At 38.3% G+C, this 18,922-nt stretch overlaps 1 protein-coding gene across 3 annotated transcripts in view; it reads right to left on the bottom strand.

Annotated features, from left to right (window-relative positions):
• Window positions 1-18,330, bottom strand: part of zgc:85932 — a 48,087-nt gene extending 29,757 nt beyond the window's left edge. The window contains 6 exon segments of one of the 3 annotated variants that reach the window (NM_212939.1): window positions 916-987; window positions 7,369-7,540; window positions 10,934-11,067; window positions 11,138-11,256; window positions 13,736-13,805; window positions 17,997-18,330. In NM_212939.1, coding sequence (NP_998104.1) covers window positions 916-987; window positions 7,369-7,540; window positions 10,934-11,067; window positions 11,138-11,256; window positions 13,736-13,805; window positions 17,997-18,200 — 771 coding nt within the window. In that variant the 5' untranslated portion in view covers window positions 18,201-18,330. 3 annotated transcript variants of the gene reach the window in all.
• Window positions 18,331-18,922: the final 592 nt, after the last annotated feature.

Raw genomic sequence — 18,922 nt, 5'->3', positions numbered from 1 at the left:
GTAGGGAGATGGAAGTCTGAGGTTCTCTCCTAAGACTGCTGCTCCCGCGACCCGGCCCCGGATAAGTGGACGAAAATGAGATAAGATGAGATAATTATAATGATTATTAATATATTATTAATATTATTTACTTTTATTATTATATTAATTCATGTTTTAAGTTTTTAGTTACAATTTTATACTCCCAAAATCATTCTTCATAAATCCACAGATTTATTTCTGTTTACAAAACGATGTGCTGAATGATGAATAGGCATGGGCCGGTATAAGATTTTGATGGTATGATAACCTCAGATAAAGATATCACGGTGCTGTGAATATTGCTCTAAAATATATTCTTTTTAAATGTATGTGTAAAAAACAAAACCTTTTTTCCCCTTTGAACACAATATATTTTATTTTGAGAAACATTCATAATATTATGGAGCAGTAAACATGTCAGGCTGAATAATTCAAATCAATAATTGACTTCGGCTGTCTTTACTAGTTTCAAAAACACAGATTTCTTAAATATTTAAAATGGTACCTTTGGATATCTTTTCTGCTGGGAGAAAAAAAAAAAAACGTAAATACCAAATCTTATTTATACCTCATGAACGGTATAGCAGAAAATTAAAATATACCTTAAACACGGTTATCATCCCATGCCTACTGCAGAAATAGCAAAAATTTGTATTCGTATTTGTATAAATAGTATAAAAGCGCGTTATTAATAATTATTTATTGCAAATATTATGTTTAAAAATGTGTCTGGAATATCTTCTCTCCATTAAAAGGCACATGGGAAATAATTGGATTACATATTTTACAGAAGGGCTAATATGTTTGCCTTTAACTACAACTCAAGAGCTGCTTTGACAAAGAACAGGGAAAGAAAAATAGTGTTGAACTACTATGGTAGATATTTCTCCTCACCGTCTCCAGAGCGGTCACAGAATAGGCATGTCTGAACAAAATCCCAAACTCATTACTCTTCTCAAGGGGACCCTGCACACACACACACGCACGCACGCACGCACGCACGCACACGCACACACAAACACACAAAAGACACAAGACAATGAAATACCTTCACAAAACAACACCTGTCTTAAAGGGAAAGTTCACCCAAAACTGAAAATTCCGTCATCGTTTATGTTTCAAACCTGCTTGACCTCCTTTCTTCTGTTGAACACAAAAGAAGATGTTTTGAAGAATGCTAAAAACCTGTAACCACTGACTTCCATAGTATTCGCTTTCGAATTACAGTCTACGGTTACAGGATTTCAGCTTACTTCAAAATATCTTTAAAGGCCGGCTCACACTGTGTGATTTTTTTATAATCCTGAACGATTGTAGCATGTCAGACTGCATGAACATGGCTCTCATGTCACACTGTAAGATCTCAGCTGTCATAAAGTCGGAGTGAACGACAATGAATGAAGAAATCCACCTGTGACACTTTCACTATCCCATGTTCTGAAATGATTCCTCACAGCAAACAAACAATCTGTAGCGGCAATTTTGCACGCGGAGTGTCTCAATAATAAAACCAGGAAGAAAACACTGTTTTGACATTTCCGCTCGCTCATTTGAATTGTCGCATGGATTGCGCTATCAGATTCTGCGCTCCTATTGGTTCTTGTATTGATGCTCATCGCAGCTGTTGTCAATGAAAGTGTCTGAAATCTTCTGACACTGCCAGAACTTCATCATAGGAAAAACCTGATCGTGACGGGCTGTCAGTGAACATGTCAAACCCACGATCAAAGATCACAGATTTTAGCTGAGGATTTCAGGAATCTTTTAGGATTTCGCAAATTTGTCTCAAATCGTGGCTGAAATCTTAGTGTGAGCAGGGCTTAAAAGTGTTTATCAGAATAAATAAACTAATAAATGTTTGAAATCACATGTTGCAGGAGCAAATAGTGAGTAAATTTGAATATTAGGGTGAGCTATCCCTTTAAGAAAACACCGGACTTCGAAAAGGAACTGTTTGCCTACCAGATTTAATGAAGACATGTATGCCAGTTGTTCATTCTATTCATTATACTAATGCTGTGTTCACACCAGACGCGGAACGCGCGTATAAATCGCGCTATTCGCGCGTAAATAGCCGCGTGAACATTTGAGTTTACTCGCTTCATTCGCGCGTCAACCCCCGCTTCATTCCCGCGTCAAATCCGCTTCATTCGCCTGTCAAATTCACTTCAAAACAGACGCGGATTCGCGTGATGGGCAGGGCTTCTGTCTGCCCGGTGACTCTTGCTTCATAGTTAAATGGCTAACATGGATTTTATTAAGAAAATAACAGTGTTTATGTGCTTTATAAAGACTGAAAAACAGTGTCGATACGTTTAGGGTCGTGTCTGAGTCCACTACATCCTTTCAGGGGTGAATCCAGCTCTGTGAGCTCATAAACTCCTCCAAAAACTGAACCTGGATGACGGAGGCTTTCAACGTTGCTTCTGACTGAGCCAAGCCCAGTTTGATGACTTGTTGTCGGTGTCGCCTGGAGGATTTCCCCCGGGACACCATCAACAGGTTCTACGTCACAATCACGCCCCCACAAGAGCAAGCTTCTGATAGGTTAACGCGGCGCAAATGTCTGCTGAAGTTCCGATTTTCGAACTCGAGAGATTCACGCGAAACGTTCGTTAAGCGCTCAAACGCGCAAAACGCTCAATTCGCCTAGCGCGTATCGCGGTATATGCACCGCGACATTCGCGCAATTTGCGTCATTCGCTCCGCGCCATTCGCGCGTATCGCGCCGCAGGATGTCTATTCGTCGTTTGCGTTGACTTAACATGTAAATCACTCGCGCTTGACGTGCGTGCCGCGTCTGGTGTGAACGCAGCATAAGAAACAGTACATCATATTTTCTGGCATTGTCAATATACAAAAAGTTTCTGGTGGAAGATATCTAAATTTATAAAGAATAAAGTGCTTCCACAAAAACATTGCAAGAATCAGATGCTTTGTTTCCAGCGAGGACTTAGAGAAACTTGTTCATGCTTTTATCAGCAGCAGGGTGGATTACTGTAATGGCCTCCTCACCGGTCTTCCTAAAAAGACAGTCAGACATTTACAGCTCATTCAGAACGCTGCAGCCAGGATTCTGACCAGAACCAGGAAATCAGAGCACATCACACCTGTCCTCAGGTCTTTACATTGGCTCTCAGTTACATTCAGAATAGATTTTAAAGTATTACTACTTGTCTATAAATCACTAAATGGCCTAGGACCTCAATACATTACAGATATGCTCACTGAATACAAACCCAACAGATCATTCAGATCTTTAGGATCATATAAACTAGAAGTTCCAAGAGTTCAGTCAAAACGGTGAATTCCGCTGCTGGAATCAGCTTCCAGAAATGATCAGATGTGCTCCAACATTAGTCACATTCAAATCAAGACTGAAAACACATCTGTTTAGCTGTGCCTTTACTGAATGAGCACTGTGCTACATCCGCCAGATCGCACTATTGTGTCTTTCTTTTCTTTTTCATTCCTTTATAACCTGTTTAACACATTTTAATCTGTTTTTATATTATTTGTTTTTATTTTTCTTATAGTTGTCTCTTTTAATCCTGTTTATGTAAAGCACTTTGGATTGCCACTGCTTGCTATATGAATAAACTTGCCTTGCCTTGTTATTTTTTGTTTACTGTATGAATATGTAATTTTTGGCTATTTAAACTTTGATAAAGAGTTGGAAAATGAAGCTTACGTTATCAATCTTATGATTATACTCAACACACATTGCTGGTTGAAGAGCTGGACTGCTGACTGAAAGGTTGCAGGCTCAAACATGCAGGTTTTGATCAATGAGCTGTAACTAATGTCCCCTCGAGCAGGAAACTCAGCCTGGGGTCAATGCAGATGTACTAAACATGTCATTTAATACAGCCACATTGCAGTTATACATTCCTGTAGAAGTTAAGACATTTGTAATAGTAGACTGTAAAAAAAATGGTGGCATCCATACAATCAATTTGTGTTGGAACAAAATGATGGAATTAAATTAGTTTATTAAAGCGCACCTATGGTGAAAACCAACTTTTGTAAGCTGTTTGGACAGAACGGTGTGTAGGTATAGTATGTCCACAGTCATATTGGAATAAAATAAACACAAGTTTCAAATTAACAGACGTTAAACTAGGATCCAAATGCCTCCCATTTTGAGGCTGACCGCAATTAATTGGCAGGCAGCATGTTTCTATAATATCATGTATACACAACATGTAAACAGAACTTTTTTTGCAAAGAAACTGAGATTAAAAGATCTGTTCCAACTCTGTGATTTTTATAAGTTTAAAATGTTTTTAAAACAGGGCCTGTTTGTAATAAAGAAAGTAAAATTGCTATGTAACAACTATAATCACCACAGCCACATGTTGTCAGTAAACGCCATAGACTGTAAAATATATGGACGTAGTGTCCGTGACGTCACCCATAGGTTTCTATAGAGCGCAAAAGAAGCCACAAGTAGGCGTGGCCAACCGTCGCCATTTTGTTTGCGCGTCATCACACCCACAGCGGGATACCAAACAAGGGCAAAGAGGCGGAGAGTGAGCGGAGCTACAGACACCTGCTGGCATTTTGCTTGGACCTGGTTCAGACACACTTTACTTAGGGAGAACGCTTAATACTTTATCACCTGCGACTCGTTGTATTCTGACCACTTGTGCTTGGCTGTACACTATATCAATAAAGTGTTCAGACTTTTAAAAACACTGCTGTAATACATTGAGCCACTAAACATTGTTCTTATGACGTTTTTCAACAGGAGGAAAACGCGAATTACTTCCAAACACTTCAGAAATAGTCTGTGTTAGCTAATGTAAGACTATTGATGAAATCCAGCATAACACTGTATAACAACGCTTCAGATGACTGATCTACAGCCTACAGCTAACGTTAATAAATTCGTCAGATTCTGGAGTGCATTACAGCTCTAAATATAAATATAAACGATAAATGATCTTAAATAAAACAAATACATGTATAGAGATGGTATACAAGTAAATAACTTTACTCACATGGAAAACGGAGGCCACGTGAATGGTTTGTGAGCACAATTAAGTGCACTCAGCATGCCATGCCCTCTAATAATTGTAGGAAACAAGTATAAAGTATAATATAAAGTATAATATAAAGGAAACGGATGAGTTATAAAAAAATTCACCCCCCTCAGAGTTGTCATGAAGGGTAATATTAGCTGTATTAACCAAAATCTTTTTTTGTACCAGGCTGTAAACACCTTTTTTTCTGCTGTAAAGTTGGCCATTCTAACAGTGGGCTCAATTGAAATTTGCTCTATTCTGGAGCCAGGAGCGGCCAGGACTAGCGGAATTTCGGATGAATAGCAGTTTTAGTTACTTCCGTATTGGCTTCCTGAGGGAGAGCGGGAGGTTGCCGCTTGGTAAACGCCCATATGTGTGGCCCGTTTCCACTGAGTGGTACAGTACAGTACGGGTCAGTATGGGTCACCTTTATCAGGCTTGCATTTCCACTGCCAAAAGGATACCAATGGTGGGCGTGGTGTACGACAGAAAGTTTCAGTCGACGTCATTCTCGCTCGAAGAAATCTCGCTCAAAGTAAAGCTATATGGGTCGTTCACATATACAAGAAGCATTTCTCACAAAACAGATGCCTTATACACATAAATTCTTTTATTTATTTTCTTTTCGGCTTACTCCCTTTATTAATTTGGGGTCGCCACAGTGGAATGAACCGCCAACTTATACAGCATATGTTTTACCCAGTGGATGCCCTTCCAGCTGCAACCCATCTCTGGAAAACATCCATACACACTCATACACTACGGACAATTTAGCCTACCCAATTCATCTGTAACGCATGTCTTTTGGACTGTGGGGGAAACCCGAGCACCCAGTGGAAACCCACGCGAACGCAGGGAGAACATGCAAACTCCACATAGAAACGCCAACTGATCCAGGCGAGGCTCGAACAAGCGTCCTTCTTGCTGTGAGGCGACAGCACTACCTACTGCACTGCGTTGCTCATATACACATAAATACCTGTGTATAAATGTTTATTACTAACGTTTCTATGAACATTATTTAATTATATTTGCAGATCAATGACTGTAACGTCATGTTATTATATAAAATAAATAAATAAATGAACATATATGAACACATACAGCCCCTTACAGTCTCCGATATGTTACCAATTACAAAAAAACTGCACACAGCAGACATTTAGTCCTTGTTTGGGTTCAAAAACAACATGCAATGTATAGCCTACAGTCAGTGCAAACCTCTCATCTGTGTCTTTAATCTTCACCAGCACATGTAACCTCTGTTAGAGAGTAAATCAGTGATTCCGAGTTCATAATAGTTTAAAAGGAGATGATAATAGTTAAACATTGCAGTTTGATTATGATTCGGGTTGCTGAAACAATGTGGGTTTTTTTTGTCTGGCTTCTTGTTTTTTTATGCTTCACTCTCACATTTGTCCATTTCTGAAAGGATCAGATGTCAGAAGCACTTCAATAATCATGCGTACGTTATTATCAACAGCTTAAGAAGTTGTTGTTTCAAATGTAGACGCAGACGCTCGCGCCTAGATGGCCTTGTAAACAACTATAGGGCACAGAGTAGATTCTGCTCTTCTCCTTCTAAAAAGGGTACCTAAAAGTGGTACGGTTCACTTTTTGATACCTTTTGACAGTTCAAACTGCCATAAAAGTAGACCGAACCGTACTGTACCACTCAGTAGAAACTGGCCAATAAATAGGTTAGCAAATGACATTTGTGTGTGACTCATCATTTCGGAAAGGCTTGAATACACTCCAATGCAAATACATGAAATTAACATACTTGTTATTTTTGACTAATGAGCTGCCTTTCAGCTTCATCCATGTCTGTCTCTGTCATTGGCGGCTGTTTATCTGATGTAACGCAGGAGAAGCAGACACGCACGTGGGAGGGGTGGGCAGGGAGAAGCAGATCATTTGCATTTAAAGCCACAGGCTACAAAAACAGCTACACTGTACTCAGACAGCAAAATTGACAGATTCTGAAAGATATAATAAATGATCTGACGAGTATTTTAAACTGAAGCTTTACAGACACATTCTGGAAGCACCAAAGTCTTATCTTGCCTTTAGTAAATGGGGTAAAATAGGTGTCCTTTAAGTAAGTAGTTTGACCATCATTATCAAGATATCTATGGAAAATGTAATGCATTTTCCAGGATACTTTGATAGCTAAAAAAATATTTTAAAGACGGGCTGGAAGGGCATCCGCTGTGTAAAACATATGCTGGAATAGTTGGTGGTTCATTCCGCTGTGGCAATCTCTGAAATAGAGACTAAGCAGCAGAAAAACAAGTGAATGAATGAAGAGTATGTAAACCTGTGAGTTTGCGCAGTTGATCAGAGCTCCTTTCTCCAGTAAAGACCTCAGGAATGAACCCAGTGCCCGAGGCAGAGACGCCACCATGAAAACCTCCGTAATCCCACCTGTCATGTCCACCATTGCCTCATGAGGGAAACCCATATTCAGAGCACTGTAACCTCCCTTCAGCCTGTGAAATAAGAAAACAGGAGCAATAACAGTGACTAAGGAAAGCGGAGTGCGTATTGCTACTTGGACATGCAATTATTCCAAAGTTCAACCCTGGCTCATTCTGAAAACGTTGACCCATGTAGGTTTCTGGAGACTGCGAAATACGTCCCATGAGGTACATATTTTTGCAGTTTTTGTTTTTACGAATCCACAAGAGGCTGCTGTGTATGCTTTTTCATATCTCATATTTCTCTTGCGAGTGTTGTTCGCACCTGCTGTTCTCGCGTAAACCCACCAGAGGCCGCTGTTAACTGACTGTCTGGCTAACTGAATGACTGACTGACCGACAAATCGACTGACCCACCCTCCTCCTTCCCTAAACCCAACCAACAATTTACAAAAGCCATCCAGAAAAAGAAAAGCCCTCATCTGATTTTTACCACGTTTTCGGATTTTACTACATTCTCACCCTATTGTTTACTTGTTTCTTTTATTTTTTATATTCTGTTTTTGTCTTACCTGATTTCTGAAACTGTTCTTCACTAGACTCGAACCCCGTCGTTGTGGTCGTCTTCTCTCTGCGTTTCAAGTCTGCCAACGTACATGACGAGCTAACTGAACAAACTGGTTAGAGCAGGACAGCCGTCCACACGGAGGTAAGCAGTCAGACAGTAAGCGCAAAAAGGAAGGCCGTCATACCGCCCCATAGCGTTCGTTTAAAAAATATAATGCAGCCATACGTACCTTTGGCTACATAATTCGCGGTCTCCAGAATCGTACATGGGACTACGTTTTCAGAATGAGCCTGTGTTGCAAAAGTTTGAGGGCAAGATTATTTAAAAGAAATATTTGGCAAAAATGCAATAAAACGAGACAATAAAGATACTTATAACGTCACAATGGGTTTTAGTTTTCAAAATTAATTCTGGTCTTTTAAATTTCCACAAAATTGCAAAACTTCGTAAGTCTTAAGTTTGTTGCCTGATCATAGCCAAAGAGGTCAAATTCATTAATTCATTTTCTTTTCAGCTTAGTCTCTTTATTAATCAGGGGTCGCCACCAGTGGTGGATTTAGTCATGGGCAATATGGGTAATCGCCCAGGGGTGCGTTTCCCAAAACCATCGTTAGCAAACTAAGGTCGCAAGTTCCATTGTTACATACATAGTTTGTTGATTTGCCGTTTCCCAAATCCATCGCTCCAACGAACATTCGCAAACTGCGTCGCAAACTTGAGCTCTTGAAACTACAGCTCTGGAGCTGTTGTTAGAAACATAGTTCCTGGCTGTGTTCTATTTCCACTTATCCCCCCTATGCCCCATTCATTTTGAACATTCTGACATTCAAAGCTGGAATTATTAAAAATAAAAAAAGCTTTAAGGTCATCTCTCTTAGGTGTAATTTGCTTTCAAACTATTTTGACAGTTCAGTTTTAGCGATCTTCATGTTTACAGTTGTGCTCCCTTCGCAGTGCACTTTGAAAACATTAATGTCATTTTAAACACAGCCTCATGAAAGTAAATTCATTTTAAATGAATTATTAAAAAATTATTAAATTATTAAATAAACAAATTATTTAAAAGCGGAATTTATGTTACGTCTACAAAGCTTGTGAAAACAAAACTTTATAGCATACGTTAATTCTTTTAAAATACAGTGGGTTATTTATTAAGTAACTGTACTGTATATGACACGGGCCTGCTGGATAGAACTTTCTGCTGTGGTTTACAAATTGTAAAAGTAGACTTTTGAAAAAAAAATTAAAATCCTACTTAATAATAATAGTAATAATAATAATCATCATCATCATCATCATCATTAATATCATTAATATTATTATTAAAGTATGATTTTTTTCATTTCCAATAAATAATAAATATTACATTTCATTTTATAATAAAAAGCCTCATTATTTATTTATTTATATGATTTATATCATATTAGAATACGTGTTAGCTTTTGTAAGTGATATGTTTTAGAACAGAATATGTAATGTCCAACTTCTCAATAATATTAGTAAAGCAAACCCTATGTGCCATTTACATATATTTAAATTAAAAGCGAGTGCATGTTTTAACAAATCTAATATTGTTTTTCTCTAAAGAAGTAGTTCCTTCGCCCAGTTTAGAGCATCATTATGGGTGTTTTACGTTAACTAACGTGGTTCAAACGATGGATCTACGACTAAAAACTATGGGTTTTGGGAAACCCTCGTCACTACATAGTTCTTTTCCCAAATGATGCATCGTACTATGATAGTTCAGCCACGAGTTACAAGTATTGAGATACGATTTACTTTATGCAAACGTATTAATTTAGTGTGGCAATCCCAGAATAAAGACGTTAGGGGGCATTAAAATTTGCCATATTTTGCACGAGCAAGACTGTTTTTCTGTATGTGCAATCGAAACAATACTGGTGAAAGCAAACTGATGCATGCCTGCAGAAAACCATTCCCGCATGCCTCACACACGCTCCTGTGTGAATCCCGGTTGTTTGCATGCACTCAGATAAAATACATGCCACGAAAACAGCCTTTTGTGCAAGGGTGTCGGCACGCTGCGAATTTTGCAAGTCAACAAAACTAAAGTTTATGTAATATGATGATGATGTTACTTTCACTAAGCATAGCTATAAAGCAGAAAGTAGGTATAAAGAGTCAGGAAGGTAAGACTTCATGACATTCATTCTTGCCCATGGGTCAGGTCTTAACAGATAATTCTATAAAACATTTTTCTTTTTTTTGGTATTTTATAGAATTGTCATAATTAATATTCATGCAAAATATTTCGTAAGTGATCTTAGCATATCACTCCAGTTGTTACATGTTTTCCAGTCATTTTTAGGATTGATTTCTGTAATTTATTCAGAAAAATAATTGTATAATATTATTAATAATAATACATTTTTATATTTATTGAAAAATGGGGTAGTTCACCCAAGATGCCTATTAAACTAGAACCGCCACTGGTCGCCAAAGAGGAATGTACCACCAACTTATCCAGCATATGTTTTACACAGTGGATGCCCTTCCAGCTGCAACCCTGTACTGAGAAACATCCATACACACTCATTCACACTCTTACACTACGACCAATTTAGTTTATTCAATTTCCCTATAGCACATGTGTTTGGACTGTGGGGGAAACCGGAGCACTTGGAGGAAACCCACGCCAACACAGGGAGAACATGCAAACTCCACACAGAAATACCAATTTGCCAGCCGGGGCTCGAACCAGCGACCTTCTTGCTGTGAGGCGATCGTGCTACTCACTAAGCCACCCACCACTCTTATTTTGTAACAGAAGAAAACAAAACTCAAATGGGTTTTGACTAACAAAAGACAGATTAAATGATGACAAAATAAAGATTGTGTGTGAACTGCCCCTTTAAACATGCAAATAGTCCACTGACTTGGCATAAGCTTTCTCCAGCAGCGCGCTCCAGAACTCATCTCTGCTGGCGGAGTGCAGGTAGATCAGCTGATTGTTGCATGTCGGCAAAAGGTCATCGATTTTCACACTTATCCACTCGCCGTACTGCCAAAACTACAGACAGAGAGACTGCATTAGGACCGTCCTAGCTGCTTTATTCTGTATAGCAGCGCACAGTGTTAACCTGAAAGCAGAAGCAGCCGTTGTATCCCTGCTGAAAACCCTGGCCTGCGGGAACCACACGATCCAGAAGGGCAGGATAGAGAGAAAGAGACGCCACCGCAGACAAGAACCAGCAATCACCTGCCAGAGAGACAGATAAAACAAGTTTTTACACGGCTGTCTGGAATACTTGATTCTGATTGGTAAGTTGAGACATTCCAAGGTATATTATTCTGAGATAACAACCTCTAAATAACATATGAATCTGGAAGTTACATTGGCCGTCAGTGAATATGTTCAAATTTGTCTTGTCACCCCACGGTTTCATCATCTGAATGAATTATATGTAGGTTAGTATATGCTTTTTCAGCTGGTTTGGTTTCTGTCAGCTGTGTTTATTACTGTTTGGCGCCATTTTGCGAATAAATAATGCACAGGTTAGTGTATACTCCATCAGCTGTTTTTGTATCCGTCAGCTTTGCGTTTTTAACTGTTTGGCGCCATCTTGTGACTGAATAATGTGCTGGTTAGTGTATACTCCATCAGCTGTTTTCATTAATGTCAGCTTTGTGGTTTTGACTGTTTGGCGCCATCTTGTGGCTGAATAATGCACAGGTTAGTGTATACTCCATCAGCTGTTTTCGTTTCTGTCAGCTTTGTGTTTTTGACTGTTTGGCGCCATCTTGTGCCTGAATAATGCGCAGGTTAGTGTATACTCCATCAGCTGTTTTAGTTTCTATCAGCTTTGTGGTTTTTACTGTTTGGCGCACTCTTGTGTCTGAATATTATGCAGGTTAGTGTATACTCCATCAGCTTTTTTGTTTCTGTTAGCTTTGCAGTTTTGACTGTTTTGACTGTTTGGCGCCATCTTGTGTGTGAATATTACACAAGTTAGTGTATACTCCATCAGCTGTTTTCGTTTGTGACTGGATAATGTGCAGGTTAGTGTTTACTCCATCAGCTGTTTTTGTTTGTGACTGGATAATGCACAGGTTATTGTATACTCCATCAGATGTTTTCGTTTCTGTCAGCTTTGCGGTTTTGACAGTTTGGCAACATCCTGTGACTGAATATTGCGTAGGTTAGTGTATACTCCATCAGCTGTTTTCATTAGTGACTGAATAATGTGCAGGTTAGTATATACTCCATCCGCTGTTTTTGTTTCTGTCAGCTTTGCTGTTTTGACTATTTGGCGCCATCTTGTGTCTGAATAATGTGCAGGTTAGTGTATACTCCATCAGCTGTTTTCATTTTTGTCAGATTTGCATTTAGTTAAAAATTTAAATAAAACTATTGTGGCTCAGAACAAAAATTTGTTTCTAATTTTGATGTTTTGTGGCAAGCAGTTCTGTTATAGGCAGGATAAAGTACATCCACATTGTTTTTGCAGAAACAGTCTTTCAGTTTTATACAACAGTGCTTTGTGTCTGATTGCCAACAATCCTGCTGAGCTTTATTCTGTGATAACCTCCAGGATGCACTTCATCCCTAACTTAATCCATGTAAAACATTTTTTTTTGGGGGGGGTTGGGTTGTAATAGTTTGCATTAAAAGAAGTTGACGCTGGTCCTTTAAAGTATTTTGCTTAATTTCATCAAATGTGTACAAAAAAATAGTCATAACAAAAATACTCTTAATTAAAATTAGGGATTTTTTTTATGACAGACAACTAAAGCTCGCAGTTTTTTAAAAGTGTTGTCTGTTTGTCTATATTGTAGGGTGTAATTTATTCCTGTGATGCAAAGCTAACTTTTCAGCAATATTACTCCAGTTCTCATTGTCATACGATTCTTCAGAAATTACAAAGATGATTTAATAAAGTTTTTAAAATGATTATTTTTATATATTTCGTTTCTTAGCAATATTGCTTCCTGTTTTAACAAAATTGTTTTTAAGTATTGTAGCTATTAACAAGCCATTAACTATTACTTTTTCCAAAATAAACAACTAATTTGCTTCTTAATAATAGTTATAATAGTTATTAAGGCAGTAGTTGGTTGAAGTATTAGGTAGAATTAGGAATATAGAATAACATTATGCAAAATATGTGCTATATAAGTACAAATAAACTGCCCATATCTCAATAACACTCAGTTAATAAACTACAAGTTAATAGTATTTAAATTAAGGTGTTACCATTACAAATTATTGTTTAATTAATTTAATTCACAAGGTTTTTTGATTATTTCAAAAGTATGAGACTAATGTGACAATAATAACAGCTCACCAACTAATACACATTTTTACTATGATAACATACTGTATAACAACGTTGTTCTTGTTGATATTTCTCAGGACAGAGAGCATAATCTCCTCATGTTAGATTTTTAATGAGTTTCTAAGTCACAGCTCAATCTGCTATAGAGTTTGATGACATATTGTGCAGTGCATATTGAGTCTACCGTAACAACAAAAGAAATAGAGGAAGTGTTGCACTGTATTATTTGCATTAACCTTTGTGTAATTCTGCGACCCAGATGAGCACCACTGCTTTACTCCAAAGCTATTTCCTAAACAATAAACTATTTGATACAAAAACATGTTGCTTTATGAAGCACCAGCAATGTAAAACAACTTTATTATTATTATTGTTCAAAAAGATTCCGAAATAAAATCTCACCCAAAACTCCCTGGCAGATGTCCATACGAGTGGCTCCATCCACAATAAACTGGGGAAACAGACAGATCTCCTGCAAAAGACAAAAAAATGATAAAATTATAAAATATATATATATATATATATATAATCTAATTGGTCAGTCGTGACATTCCAAGCTATGTTATTTTGAGATAACAACCTCTAAATAAAACAGGCTAATCCAGGATCCTTGAATCATTTTGCTTATGCCTGTGAATATGTTCAAAGCCACATAACTTACTTTTCCAAAGCTTGTGACTGAATAATCTGCAGGTTAGTGTATACTCCATCAGCGTTGTGTTTTTGACTGTTTGGCACATCTTGTGACTGAATAATCTGCAGGTTAGTGTATACTCCATCAGCTATTTTTGGTTCTGTCAGCGTTGTGTTTTTGACTGTTTGGCACATCTTGTGACTGAATAATGTCCAGGTTAGTGCATACTCCATCAGCTGTTTTCATTAGTGTCAGCTTTGTGTTTTCCATTCTTTGGCGCCATTTTGTGCATCTTGCCCAGGTTAGTATATACTCCATCAGCTGTTTTTGTTTCTGTTATCTTTCAGTTTTTGGCGCTATCTTGTGTCTGAATAATGCGCAGGTTGGTGTATACTCAATCAGCTGTTTTCGTTTCAGTCTGCTTTGCGATTTTGACTATTTGGCGCTATCTTGTAACTGAAAAATGAGCAGATTAGTGTATACTCCATCAGCTGTTTTTGTTTCTTTCAGCTTTTTGCCTGTTTGACGCCATCTTGTGACGAAAAATTGTGCAGGTTAGAGTATACTCCATCAGCTATTTTCATTTCTGTCAGTTTCGTATTTAATTAAAGAGTTTATAAACTATTACAGCTCAGAACAATGTCTTGTGTCTAATTTTGATGTATTGTGGCACGTAGCCATGAAATAATTGTGATCAAGCCCATCTGGGACGGTTGTTTTTTGTTTATAGGTCACACATTATTATTAACTCATAGGTAGGACCAGACAGAATCTGCTGACATTTTTAGCTATTTCTGCACTAAATTTTGTAAAAAAAAATCTGCGGATTTATGCAGAATGATTTTGTATCATTACTAAATATGAAATAAAAAAAGTAAATTTTTAACTTCAATGTTTACAATGAGATCTACTTATTTGGTTAAAAAAAAAACAAGTCTCTCAAATAATACATCTACCAAAACCCTGCTAAAAAAGCCAGCTTAAACCAGCCTAAGCTGGTTGGCTGGTTTTAGCTGGTCAACCAGGCTGGTTTTAGAGGGGTTTTGGCCACTTCCAGGCTGGTTTCCAGCCATTTCCAGCCTGGTCTTAGATGGTCAGGCTGGGAGATGACCAGCTAAAACCAGCTTGACCAGCCTAGCCAAGCTGGGAGTCCAGCCAAAACCAGCTATATCCAGCTTAAACCAGGCTGGTCAAGCTGGTTTTAGCTGGATTTGGCTGGTCATTTTCCAGCCTGACCAGCTAAGACCAGGCTGGAAATGGCTGGAAACCAGCCTGGAAGTGGCCAAAACCCCTCTAAAACCAGCCTGGTCAACCAACCAAAACCAGCCATCCAGCCTAGGTTGGTTTTAGCTGGATTTTTTAGCAGGGAAGACAGAAAATATTACTTTACAAACTGTATGGTAAATAAATCATGTGAATATTTTCATATTTGTTAATATTACTGAAATTAATTTAAAAGCTGAATAAATATAAATTTACGTACATTTACACAAGTAAATATATTGACTCGAGGATGGGCTAAAAATCTGCGGAAATCTGTGTTTCTGCACTCGCAGATTCCGTGTGGGCCTACTCATAGGGCCTTATTATAAAGTGTTATTTTTCATTTCAAGAGTTCACACTTAACTGATGATTGACTATAAAGCTTGCTTGGCATGCTGTCCCAAGTGAGAGCCCTGAGCTTATAAAATCCTCGAGCCTGGGGCTCCCTCCCATTTGCAAGACGAGAGGTGAGTTTGAGCTCAGGTAGATCTTGAGAACTCCCCTGCTGTAGTAGCTAATGAACAGATAGTGATTGCTCTTAAGAGATAACTACTCACTATGAGCATGTCTATGGGGCAAATTTGAATTAGTCAATTAACTTAAGTTGCATGTTTTTGGACGGTGGGAGGAAACCGGGGAAAACCTACGTGAGTATGAAGAGAATGTGTTAACTCCGCACAGAAACGTCGGCTGGCTTGGTGACTAGAACCAGTGACGCTCTTGCTGTAAGGCAACAGTGCTAACCACTGGGCCACTGTGCCACCCATCTAGAAATGGAGGTGTAGGGGTGTAAGGTGGGATTCTTCAAAACGAAGATGGCTATGATATGGAACTTAGGGTGTTTATAGTGGCTTAGGAATTGTCTGATTGGAGAATCATAAATTGAATAATGTGGGACCGGCTGCAAGCAATCATAAGCACGTGATCCTCTCGAAATTAGTTTATAAATAAACTTCACTTACTTGCAAGTGCTTTTAAGAACCCAAAAGTAAAAACTTGTGTTGGAAGAAGTAATTCTGACTCAAGAACAGTAAAAGTTCCATAGGCGTAAATAAGATCCCTTTCCGATTCTGTAAAAACCCTTTCAGTCCACAGTTCTTAAAATAAACTTTTTTTTTTCTTGGTGTGAAGAACATTGAGGATATGAAAGTTATGTGGATGTTAAAGCTTCCTGGATCCATCAATGCCAATAACCTTTATTTTTAAGATTAAAAAAAGTCAGAAAAATCATTTTAAAGCTGGAAACATTCCAGTAAACTGTGTCTTCCTTTGGGCAGTTTGTGTGTAGCAGCTGCAGAGACAAGCCTGGACAGTTCTTTACATTCATACAAACACAAAACCTTGACATTTCAAACTACAATTCCCCACCCACCCCAGCTTCACGCATCTTGCTTTAAATGCACTATAGAGTGTGACAGAGTTGTTTTAGACCATTGTACTGTTCATAGAGCCGGAACCATCTTCCTGGTATAGATTCTAAGCATTCAAAAACATTTGTAAGGAATGTTTATTGCTAAATCTTTATTTTCACTTTTCATAAGTGATGGAATGATCCAGGGTCGGACTGGCTATCTGGCAATTCTGGCAAATGCCAGAAGGGCTGGACCATTTTTTTAAATGTGGACCGATCAGTTTTTTATTTTTATTTTATTATTATTTTTATTTATATGTATTGTTTTTACATGCAGGCAGCTTTTATCTCGTGCAACATGTGAATATTATGATAACGTTGATGATGGTAGTAATAGTAATAATAATAGTAAATGTTAAGCATGTGGCCCAATCGGTGATGGTTTCAAGAGGGGCCGATTTAATCAAAGGTTACGCGGACATAATCAAAATCTGGCAAGAATGTGAAACAAACAGTACGTATGGTAATGTGGGTTGGTGTGGCTATAGTGCCAGGGCTGATTTTTTGTCCCAGTCCCTCCCTGGAATAATCTCACCAAACATCTAAAACATCCATTCATTTTTTTTCAGCTTTTCTTCATTGATTTTCTTTACAAGGTCACTGGTTCGAGCCTCGGCTGGGTCAGTTGGCATTTCTGTGTGGAGTTTGCATGTTCTCCCGTGTTCGCGTGGGTTTCCTCTGGGTGCTCTGGTTTCCCCAACTCCAAAGACGTGGTATAGGTGATTTGAGTAGGCTAAATTGTCTGTAGTGTATGTGTGTGTATGAGTGCGTATAGATGTTTCCTAGTGATGGGTTGCAGCTGGAAGGGCATCCGCTGCATACAACATAAGCTAGATAAGGTGGCGGGTCATTCCACTGTGGCGACAAATGATTAAAAAAAAAACTAAGCCAGAAAAAAAATTAACGAATGAATATTTTAAAGGTTCAATAAACAATTCAATTAAAAAATATATATCAAAATTAAGAGTTATTAAAATGAATGCCACTTGCTTTTATACTATATTTTCTTTGATTGCAAATATTGATTAATTAGCCTACTTTTTACTTGAAACATTGACATTGAAAACACAAAAACCCTGCGTCCACAACAGTGTTACCTTACCTATAGCGTACTGTATTCCTATATCTACTACAGCAACACTAGTAAATGTTGACCTTGTGGGGACGTTTTTTCCACATTATAAATCACACATTGAGTATTCTGACAATCTAAACATGCAGGTTATTTCTATAAGGATTGTTTTTAGGGGTATGATGACAGAATAGTTTGGACAGTGTAAAATCGTTACTCATAAAAATAGCTGTACATTTTGTGTGTGTGTGTGTGTGTGTGTGTGTGGTAAACTTTGCCTCACCTTCGGTCGTCTCCAAACTAGGTCGTTCTGAACTGGCATGTTCTGCACCGGGAATCTGGTGTCCAGGTACAGCCCGGTGGCGGGAACCGGTGGTGCAGGGGCGCCCAGACCGGTCCGTGGGTTCGAGTATGTGCTCTGCGGCTTCTTATTTCCGGACTCACCGGAGGAGTGCGTGAAAATCTCCTGCCTCGGGGCTCGACTCATCGCGCGGTTCTTCTGTCAGAGTGTGTGAGCCACTGTGTGTGTGTGAGCTGAAGTTCTGAGTATGAATGCACAGATTCACGACTGAACTAATACCTAATGCCAAAACTGTCAAAGAGTCGGTGGTGTGAAGGGAGGTGGGCGTTAAAATGGGCTTCCTCAAGTTAACGCGTTTACCTTTATCCAGCTCCTCCCTCACCTGTGCAAAACAAACACACGCCGCCAATATTATTTTCTTCCTTAAACATGGCGCGGTTATTTTTACTTGTGTTTCAGTAGCGACAAATATAAACACTCCCGGATTAAGAGATAGAATGATAGAAAAGCGATGATGAGCCTTGCTTTCTGATATATTATATATCCATTGTTGTATGCTTGTTTTGAGAGTTTTTGTCCACACTGGGGTGAATTTGAGTCTTAATTTTGCCTCAACTTTCTCTGTGTTTCAGTAAATGGAGTGATTTTTGGTGATAAATCTTTGACACAAATTTTAGGAAAATGCTTTGAATTATTCCAAAAACTCAACAAACCCTGCAATTGAATTGTCCTTTCGTTATTTTGCTTGCTGTTTTGCCCCATTGACTTCCATTATAATCACATTTTTGGTTGCAAACTTATGACACCATATTATTACTGTATATTCTTAATTGTTGCTAGTTTTTTGAAAAGCTTTTGGCTCAAAGAGTCTGGCTTTTTTTTTATATGTCTGAGAAAATCTACATAAG

The sequence above is a fragment of the Danio rerio genome, chromosome 15 (genome assembly GCF_052040795.2).
Source record: "Danio rerio strain M-AB ecotype USA chromosome 15, GRCz13ab, whole genome shotgun sequence".
NCBI classification, from domain to species: Eukaryota; Metazoa; Chordata; class Actinopteri; order Cypriniformes; family Danionidae; genus Danio; species Danio rerio.
Note: the sequence above shows the minus strand (reverse complement) of the source record. Positions and strands in the feature narration are given on the sequence as shown.